Source organism: Lampetra fluviatilis, chromosome 12 (assembly GCF_964198595.1).
Source record: "Lampetra fluviatilis chromosome 12, kcLamFluv1.1, whole genome shotgun sequence".
Lineage (NCBI taxonomy): Eukaryota > Metazoa > Chordata > Hyperoartia > Petromyzontiformes > Petromyzontidae > Lampetra > Lampetra fluviatilis.
In genome coordinates, this window is record NC_136286.1 from 3437878 (window position 1) to 3448677 (window position 10800).

General features: G+C 48.5%; 1 protein-coding gene across 1 annotated transcript; it reads right to left on the reverse strand.

The window, feature by feature from the left end:
* Window positions 1-271: 271 nt before the first annotated feature.
* Window positions 272-10100, reverse strand: LOC144935056 (pantothenate kinase 3-like). Its single transcript, XM_078861378.1, has 7 exons — window positions 9103-10100; window positions 6041-6393; window positions 4988-5238; window positions 3424-3600; window positions 3056-3179; window positions 2464-2589; window positions 272-2214 (listed from the first exon to the last, which is right to left on the reverse strand). The coding sequence occupies exons 1-7, from the start codon at window positions 9143-9145 to the stop codon at window positions 2164-2166; spliced, it is 1125 nt and encodes a 374-aa protein (XP_078717504.1). The 5' UTR covers window positions 9146-10100; the 3' UTR covers window positions 272-2163.
* Window positions 10101-10800: the final 700 nt, after the last annotated feature.

The following is a 10800-nucleotide window of genomic DNA, read 5'->3' on the forward strand; positions in this document are numbered from 1 at the left end:
CCACTACGTCTAAATCTCCCCCCAACATCACAATCCTCCATACCGACCACCATCGTTGTGAAGTTACGGGAAAGTTGATTAATTTGTGAATGCACAGGGAAGGTAAGTGCCATGTGGTGGCGACAAAACACACATCGACGCCCCAAGTGAGATGTGATGAGGGGGCCAGTGGTTGTGAATGGTTGTGGAGGAGGACGTCAATACCAATGCGCTTGAGAACCACTGTGAAATACCCATTCAAGTTAAATGAATAAAACAAATATCTCGCGGTCGGATTTTTTTTTATTTCCAGACAGGACACGTTCAAGTGTTCAGTTATGCGCACTTCACAGGTTTTGTTTGTAAAGGCCAACAATACTGTAGGCGACAGCACGCAACTTGCATCCATTATGTTAAATAACGCTGAACGGGCTCCAAAACAAGCATCGCAAGTACGATACAGAAATTCGTGTTCGTCCGCTGTCCACTCAATTGCACCACTTTGCTACCTTTCTCCCACCTCTCACCCCCTTTGCTCGCTCTGTACACAGCGACAGCACCGTTACAACATAACCCACATTTCACACTTGACACCTTACAGCGACTTTCCATTTCAAGTGTTTATCTACAATTACGAGGATTCAGCCAGTGTTTGTTTTTACACGGTCCCAGTTTCATAGCCCCCCCCCCCCAATTTAATAATTGTGGTATTTTTTTAAAACTTCAGATTGAGATGTTGCGTTTCACAAGAGCGTGCGCGCAAACTCACCCCCGGCCGTTTGATATCCGATTCCAAGGCGGCGTCTTGTGGCTTCTCGGCCAAGTTTTCAAGAAACACCCCCCCACCACCCAAGTAAAGTGCGGCCGCCGTCACCTCGCGTGAACCCAGCCCAGCACGAGTCTACTTTAAACCACATACATCTCATTCCCATCTTCAAAAGCCACGTGACAGAGAGTCTCTAAAGAAGGCATTCATTTTTTCATGGGAGAATTTGCGGGAGATGTTCTGTACCTTGTATAGCAAAGCATTTTAAAGTACAGTATTGCCACGTCTATTTCACACATCGTCTCAAAACAGAAAAATAACAATTGTTACAAAAATTGTGAATAAAACTAGCGAACAACCTAAGGCTCGTCATGATTACAGCAGGTTTTATTTTTATGTTTGCCAATTGTCTAGTGATTCGATGTCATTGGAATGTTTGTAAGGAAACAAAACACCGTTACCGATTAATCCGTTTTAAAATAACACGAAACAAGAAAAAACCGTTAAGGCCTGCTTAAGAAGGCAGTTTGCGAATTTCATTGTCCCGTAATGCCTCATGCATCTCCTGGAATGGTATTGTGGGGTCACGTTGCAAGAAATTGTCTAAAGTTCACCACCTCCCCGGCCTTAACCCTCCCCAACCCAGTCCATTCGAAATAGCTTATGTGAAAAATGTGTCATCGCAACACCGTTCCCACTTGATATTTGCATTACGTGATCAGATTGTTTGTTGTGAACTTTTCGCAATGATTAAAAAGAAAAACGTAAAAAAACAAATGAGAGACAAGTAATTTCGTACGAGCAGCTGATCACAAAACGGACATTTTTCTGAACAGCTGTTTGGCAACATGAACAGGCGGCGGTGGGAGCAGGGCATTTTCAACAACCACAATGCGGGGACACCGCTTCACAGCAAAAAATTGGTTGTACAGATAAACTGCATGTGCATACGCTTCATCAGCAGCGAATAGATTAATCGGAGAGGGCGCGGCGATGATCTCCAGCACTCGTGTAATCCTTCACGTTGGCCGTTGATGGCATCGGCCGCGGTTAAAACTGCCCTTTCGGTGCCGCTATGGCACCAGGTCAAACAGGTCACGCATCGTGGAGCAGAGGCTATTTGCACAGGACGTCGCAGTTTGATGCGCACGCTTTGTCCTTGCAGTGACGTTTTGATTTATGCAAGAACGCCGCACACTGGTGTAGTGTTCGGAACTCCCAGTGCCCCTAACGGCAATTTCCCAAAGCGATTCACATAATTTAGCACAATACTTTAAGCCATTGTAAAGAAACTACGTTAGACGGACACCGACGTTGGTTCAAGCCTCCGGAGCGTGAATTTTAGTCGACTGCATCAGTGTTTTTCAAGAAGCTCCACTCTTCTATTGCAGACTGGGTAATGGAAACGGTCCAGGTTGTCACTCCGACTTTAACAGTTCCAGCAGCGCTCCGACAGCCCCAAAGTAACCCTGTCGGAGAAACAAAGAAACGGTCAAGATTGCATGCTGAAGGTCCTAATTCCATTTGACTAAACCGCGTGACCTAATGCTACAGAGTAACTTAGCTGATAACGTATCACATGACGCAAATGAGCTTTGAAGCTATCGCTCCCGCTGTGATAAAATATATAATTTCAACCGCAGTTGCACGCTGCTTCTGCAGCTTTACGAAATGTTGTTCTCCGCCCTGGCTTTACGGGACGGAGGAGCGGCTGATACCTCGTGCTCCAGGAAGAAGGCCTTGAGTTGCCCCCCCGACCAATACTCCATCGCGTGCGCGAGCAGCCGCCGAGACAGCTGGTTCACGCGCAGGAAGTTGCCCACGAAAACGACGCGCTCCATTTTCTACAGGACGGCAGGAGCAGCAGGACAGAGGAGTCAATGGAGTATTCGGTACGGGTGATGAGAGCCATGCCGGTAATAAATCATGAGAAAAAAGCTCAGGGCAAATTTCGTTTCAGTCGACGCAACCAAGATTAGATGTAGGAGAACACCAAAGAAAAACCAGCACATTCCCCGAGCCCGTGCTGTCTGCACTGCCCAAGCTGCAGGCCCCCGACACTTTCCAAGCCCTGTACGATGCTGCTTGACACGCAGGTTTGATACAAGGCAGCACCATAGAGAGGCTGAAAGGAGCGGGGAAGGAAGCAAGTAGCACGGCAGGGGTGACCTGGAAAGAAGCCAGTGGGATTTTTAGAGCGATCCTCACCCCAACCCCAAGCAAACTTCCCCCCCCTTCCCACAGAAGCGGCATTTGTGGGAGATTGAGGACTGTGAGACGGGCACACGGGTAGAACCGAACAATGCCCACCTCATTGAGGGCGCACATGCGTGCGATGGAGCCGATGTTGTTGGTGATGGTGACGAGTGTGGCCATGGCGAGGTCCTCCTTGCTCACGGCCTCGCGCCTGTCTGAGCAGATCATCTGCCCGAAGCTGCATGCGTCACACACACAGACGGGTTTAAGCTTGGGAAGAATTCACAACAATAATAATTATAACGTCCTTTATTTATCCGACGAGTCACCAACACTGTCTCTCTTGAGTAGCGTACTGCTAAGTTGGGATATGAGGCCACATCCATTAACGAGTGTTTAGGATCATGCGGGAGGAAATCGGTACACCCAGAGACACCCCACCACGCATTCAAGGGGCTAACACTCAACATTCTGCACCGCACCTGGACGCGACAGCTGAGCCGCGGAGGCCAAAGCGCTCGTAATCGCCGCCGTAGATGTCCCGCACCAGCTTGTCCACGTTGGTGCTGTCTCCCCGCTCGGCGAGTGAAAGCGCCTCGTCAAAGCTATCGCAGCCAGTCAGAAGGCAGCACAGGCCCAGGAATGTACCACCGCCGAGGCTTGAAGGGGGTGGGTGGGGAAAGCGAGCAAGTGGAGAGAAAACGGCCCTTTAGACAATGAAGACAGTCAACTCTCAGTTATCCAGTGTAATTGGATGGGAAGGGTAGCCTGGATAAAACAAATACGGATTAAACATATGCAAATTAGCCTATTAAAAAACGGTATTTACTCATTACTTATGTGGAATGTGTCATCTGTTTTTATTTATTCTTAATCATCTCGGAGTCGCGTGCTAGGAGCAGGTAATAATTGAAGTGGCACATTTGTAAAAGCCACAGACACTGATTGGCGTGGAACACCCAGCTCTCTATTTAAAATGTATTGGGTTGAGAATTAAACCCAATTGGAAGGAAATGATTTTTTTCTTGCATAACTATGTGTCTGTGCTGTGAGCACAGTTGGAATGAAAATGGGAAAATAAACAAAAACTATCATTTCATTATATATTGGGCATGACTTCACATGGGTTCCAAAATGCTTTGCTTGACTAATTTGAAAATCTACTCATTAACAAGCTTAAAACCTGGTGAACAACTGGACGTAAAGAGTTATTTGTAACAGCTATCTGTGTTTTTTGGATTGCCTTTTTCTTTTAACATTGCATAATATGTATTTACTAATTTACAGCCCTTTGTTGATCCACTGCTGCATGAAGTCCTCCCCATACCAGCAAGAGTACTTTCCTTAATATTGTACAGGACTGGTTCTGAAATTATTTGCCACTCAAGTCCCTGGGACCCGAACGCAGTGTGCTATCATGCATTTGAACAAAAATCCAGATTAACTTTTCTGCTGGACATGAAACACTTTTCTGCATGGTACCTTTTGTAGCTAAGTCTAATAGCAATATGGCCCAATACCTCTTCTTTTAAATAATTTCCTTCCAAAGGAATCATAAAATTAAATGCCACACCACGTTACTAAATCCCCTTTGGGTGAATTTATTGTTAGCTTCACTAGCATGTTGATTAATCTCCTGCATTCATCTCCGAGATGGAACCAGTCTTGCTAGAGTCTTAAGTTAAAGGACTCCCACCTCACATCAGATATCCACATCTCTGTTTGACGACCCAGCTTGCCTTGAACTAGGACTCAATTCCGTCTATCACTTGCGATATCTGATGCAGGGGGCGAGATAAGCTGATCATAACATTTCTGCTGCGTCAAACTAAACACAGCCTATGTGGGGCAAAGGGCGAGGCACGGCAGCTTGATTGTGCACAAGCTGTGGAACACAATTCACCGCACTCAAGCCACCCAAACTCCAGACATCGAGCGCAAGCAAGCACACACAAGCCAATGCGCACAATCCGGCGCTCCCGGAAAAAGAGACCTATCGATTTCTGCACGCGTGCTTTGCGCGTCGGCACGGTCTGCTGCGCACACCTGGTGCCCGTGACGCGGCGGTAGTCGTGCGGCGAGTAGACGGCCAGCATGCTGACGCCCGAGCCGATGTTGACGAGCAGCAGCGGGTATCGGCTGCCCAGCGTGCATGGCCTCTTGCTGCAGTGCTCCGCCTCCATGGGCTGCTCGTAGTAATAGCACTCGGGCCGCTCCAGGCCCAGCGACTCGACGTACATGAGGCCCTGGATCAAGCACTCCAGCTCGTCCAGCTTGTGCAGTTGCAGGTGGACCATCTGCGGGGGACATGAGGGTGGAGCAGCGAGTGCATTGGCGGCGGCGGGAATTTACCGTCGTGTCGATTAAAAACGGTTTTCTAAAGCTCGCGATACATTAATCAACTTGCACGTTTGAGAACTGATTATTTACACTGCATGGCAATTCCATATAAATTATATGTTTACAGTAATACTTAAGAAAACAGAGTGGGTACAACTGTAAAAACGAGACAGGTTAACGGAAATACAGAAACAAGATGGTACAAAATGAGAGAAAGGACAACATTCTTGAAGCAAACCATAACCATGAATCCTGACAATGTATTCATGCCCCTGGGGAAGGAGAAACGTTACATTCCTTGTCAGTGGCAGCACTGCGAGTGCACAGGTCACACATGACCATAGGGGATTTGTGCGGAACGAGGTATGTACACTTGCGTTGCTAAAGTGAGTATTGCATTTTCACAAACATCGCATCTGCTGATGTTCATAGTGAAACAATGTATCATTCAAGGCACACCCTGGTAGTTCTTGCTTCCATTTAAGAAACACACAAAAATACCAGAAACGTGTTTTACATTAATTACACTTAATATATCGGAAGCCCACTTCAATTCATATTATTACTAGCGATATAGACTGGATACAAAGAGGACCGCAAACTTTATCATTTCTACGACCAAAAATAATTCAGTTACTGAAGAAGCCACCAGCACGCAGTACAACCAGAAAACAAATCAGAGCCAAAGAAATGACAAGTAGGAGGGTGAACGTATGATCAGATCGGTGCACCCGTACACAGAGCTCCTGGTGGCCGTACCTTCAGGAAATCCTCCTCAAACTTGTGCGCGCCTCCGCCGGTGGCGCACAGGGTGGTCTGCAGGCCGGAGAAGCCCTTCTCGCGGCCCATAGACAGGAAGGCGGGCACGTCGGCCGTGGGGAAGCGGATGAAGTGCATGGTGCCCGTGCGGCCGCAGAGCGAGAGGCCACGCAGTTCCAAGTGGGCATCGCGCACCCCGGCCGTGCCGTAGGCGACGCGCGACGTCAGGTATCGCCGGATGCTCTTTAGGCTCTCCACCTCCGCCTCCTCCTCCTCGGCGCTGACGTCTGTCGGCTCGAAGTACACCAGCTTCACCAGCGTGCCACCGATGTCCAGTCCGAACCAGGGAAACGCTGTGGGCGACGCGGAGATCAGGACCCGACGCAACGTGGATTTACATATCGCGTCCGAGTGAAGACCCCATCTCAAGATGCTGCACAGAAAAAAGGTGGCATGTTTTGTGGATAGAGGCAGTTGGTCATAGGCAGAGGGTACAAGGAAGGGGTTGGGCCTGGGGGCTTTGACGGCCACTGGCCATGAGATTATCATGGCCAGCGCTGGTGGTGCCACTACACCTCCACATCACGCCCTCCCCCTTATGTCAGATTCTGCAGCTGTAGCACAAGGTGACTGATCTCCACGGCCTATTATTAACCATGTGGCTTCAGGTGTTATGATACCTAGATAGCCAGCCTGGACACCGCTGACATTCAAAACACCTGACAAAAGCTTGCTTACGTGAGAGGCTTTATGTGCGTTACTTTTGAGTTTGGGAACACCCCCACGCTTTTCAAACGCTGCTAAGTTTGGTTTCTTCATCACCGACTGCGGAGATTCTAAAGAACAGAGCCCTTTTTGTTTGCGCCAATAAGAGGTATCCATGGTTTCTGAATAACAAGTGTCTCGCTTTGCTCGTCACTCAGTGTTGATAAATTCATACATTCATGAGGTATAAATTACATGATTTCGTCAGCTACAAAGTATCGGGTATTGGTGACAAAGCAATGTGCAAACTTAGTTTTTTTTGTCGATTTGTTTAACTTGGTTCTAACCCTAAAAACACACACACAAGCACCATATAAGTGTGCCGTACTTTGGACTGTTATTACTACTTGCTGTTAAAACACCAAGAGGCAAAATAGCACACGGTTTTTTGGACCCCAGTACTTCACGACATCAACTTTTGAACTTTGGTCTAAAAATCTGATCAAAGAACAGCACCTGGGAACTTTGGCACGCCCGTGTGGCCAAAAGGCGTGCTGCTGCTGTGCTGGCTTTCAGAACCGCATATTCCTGCTCCTCCTGATGAGCTGGTACGGCAGGAGGGATGTCTCAAATGTCCTAACGCCACAGCCTTCACCACCAGCTGGAGGCAGCGATGGCACCCGTTTCACATCGTGGTCATTATTGTCGGAGAGTTATCCATCCTGCGTTAAAGCCATTTGTTTTTAATTGATGGGCCCCAGCCTGTCACAACCTTCCAGAGAGGAGATCTGCAGCACTGTCCTGATCTTTCCTTCCAACCCTCACAATGCCACAGGCTGTGGCAGCGTAAACGTTCTAAATGCTCGCCGTGACCGATGATGTTGGTCAGATCGGTCGTGTGTCCATGTGCACCATTTGCATCCAACTGGCCAATGCAGTGGGAATCACCATCATTATCATCATCATCATCGTCAGTTATGCTCAGGATGAAGGCTTCCCCCCCCCCCTGCCAAGACGTCATCTCTCACAGCCCTGTGATGTAACAATCCTACCTAGCAACTGCACCACACACAAGCGGGGTTTTCATCATTCCATCTCTGCTGGTTGATGGACCTCACGGGGGCATGCAATCCTTTCTCTTCGGCTGCTACCCTGCCATCGTTGTGGTCTCATCCACCCGGGCCGTAAATTAGTTGGTCAGCTCATGCTTACAAATGTCCCAATTGAATGCAAGTTTCCCCGTACTCGCTGTGGTGTGTGTTACGCGGTGTGTTACCATTGGCTTGATAGTACAAACGCTTCTTCTGCCTTGCCCAATACAAGTCAACATTGGCACGAGCCAAGGAAACCACTACGCTCCGTGTCAGACGCTGCCAACAACGACATTGGGGCCCCCTTAATATTTTATTCTTGAGAATGTTTAAAGAGACGCACGGATATCTTCTTCTCGGCTATTTACAATCACCTGTCATACCTGAAAAACCTGATATCTCTCTCTCTCGTCTCCTCTCTCTCGCTCCAATGTTTTGCATCACCACAAATGCCGACAAGGCAGCAGTAAATGATTAACTGCGTTTCATACTTTGTCCGCAAGAACACCTACCTCTCGTTTTAAATCTCACCACGAACCGAACCTTCAGCGTGGCATCTGAACTCAGGAAGTTGTATTTTGTGTGTGTGTGTGCATCACCAAGAAGCAATTCAATTCGCGAGTTATGCAGAGTTACATTGTACTACTAAAGTGCACGGGTTTTAAACAGGCGGTACACTCAGACGAACGAACGCTTAAATGTCAACTCATCAACAACCATTATGTTCACGTTATTGTGTGTCCCCCTATGTTACAGTCTATACATCAAACACTATACACGGTGCACTTAAGTCGTGAGTCACTTCAGCAAATGGCACCAAAGACATTTCTTAAGAGTGGTTCCTGCCCCTTTTATTTTATGCATCGCTTAAAGCGGTAACGTTTTAAACCTCCATAGAACAAACTATGCCTCTGTAGTATTTGAGGCATGTTATACCCTCCTTTCTGGAAATATATAATCCCACACATGTACCGTGCCGGTAGCAGGCAAAGCTGGCCGGCAAAACATGGCTTTTCAAAGTCTTGTATAAAGTAGCTGGATATAAAAAAAAAATTAACATTTTTATACTTTTCACCAAATATCGAAAGGTTTCAGGCAATTGGTTCACATTCGTTTCATCAAATGTGAAATCCTCGCTTCCAAGCTCCCAAAATGTCAGAACCCTCAAACCTTTAACCTTCACATTTGACCAGATTTCTAATGAATTGCCTCTAAACCCCAGACACACACCTCGACTCTGCAAACATTAAAACTCGTGCAGCTTACCTGGCTTTTTGGCGTCCGCGTCGTTCGCTGTGGTAATCTTCATGGCTTGAGGGCCTTACGATTTCTTCCAAATAGGTGCAAGGAAGGCGAAACAATTCTTTGTGCTGGGGTGGGTGGTGGGGGTCTTTTTTTTCTTCCGATTAAGTTAAATAAATACCTACTCAATAATTGATAAATGCCACGCTACGGAATGATGGATGGGTCATTAGTAGCAACAGTAGCAGCAGCAGCACATGTTGTGTGTGGCCACCCAATGTAACCCAGGGGGGTAGTCGTCTCAACCTACAGACAGCTCGAGGATTTCGAGATGGTGATGATTCTTTATATTACGAACGATTCTAATTAGTGTTATTGTTTAACGCAATCAATCTTCTTGTCGGCGTGCAATAATGGAATATTCAAAGTCCACTTCTGTCCACCACCTTCTTATTCTTCTGCAGCTGCTTGTGACGGCCCTTGTCATATGAGGGCTGCTGCCGGTGTTGCTCAGCTGTTATCCTCCACTGCTGCACTTGCTTTGGCACGCTGGATACTGTGCGTGGCAGTGTGGAGTTTGGTGGTGGTGATGATGGTGATGAGATGATAGGCGGCAGCCCGGATCATCCACGAGGCGTCCCGGTGTGAATAGCGCGAGATGCTCCTTACAGATGCGTGCCTGTGTGTGTGTGGGGAGGCAATGCGTGTCTGTGTCTACAAGATGATGTGTGTAGAGATGCTGTGTATCTGCGTAGATTATGAGTCTCTTCCGTATGCGTGTTATCTCTCTGTTTGACGTGTGAATGTATGAACCTGTGTATCAATATACAGTATATGTGTACTGTGCGTGGTATGTACGTGTGTCCGAGTGTACGCTTGTCGTCACCAAGCGTGTGTCGTGTACGTATTCCCCGTTGCGTGATGTATGTACCCGTGTCTGTATGTGGTGGATGTGTAGATGTGTGTGAGTGCGTGCGAGGAGCGACAGCTACTGCCTCGCGCGCTGCCGTCGCGGGCGTTCTGCCACTACCCGGAGGATAACCACCCCCCCCCTAGCCCCCCACCGCGTCTCCCCTCGTAGCCACGCCCACGCCACCGTCCACCAACCAATCGCGAGAAGCGACCGACGTCTCGCGCTCGGCTGCCGGCCAATAGCGCGCGGGCTCCTTGGTCAGGCGCTCCTGGCACGAGGGGGGGGGGTCTCTTTCAATGGGCGTGGCCGCGCGGGAGTGGGTGTGGTCAGGAAGGGGGGAAGCACGATGTAGGCGTGGTCTTATTCGAATATTCAATCCGATGAGCTATAAAGCTCTTACGAGTTAAATTCATTATTTCCCTTCTACGTGACTTTACCGAAAGAAACAAAAATACTCTTACGAGTTGTAACGCGTTTTTTTGTTGGTTGACACAGGACCTGCAATTTCACAGATGCCCAGGCGAACGAGCGAAGATGATGATGTGGGGGCGGCAGCTGTAAGCGTCGGTTATCGCTGCTGCGCGCCCACAACACTCGGTCAAGAGCCACGCGGGGCTTGCATCTTTGTATGGGCGAAGGCGCGCGCATGCGCCTGGGGCGCGTGGGCGTGGCACGAGCAGGTGTGGGCGGTGGGGGGGAAGGGTCGCGTGACGTCACTGGCGTGTGATTTATTTTTCCAACTCTCCACGTGACAGCTGGCAGGCGTGGACCGGGCTGTGATTGACGTCCTCTCGATGAGCAGGGCGAGA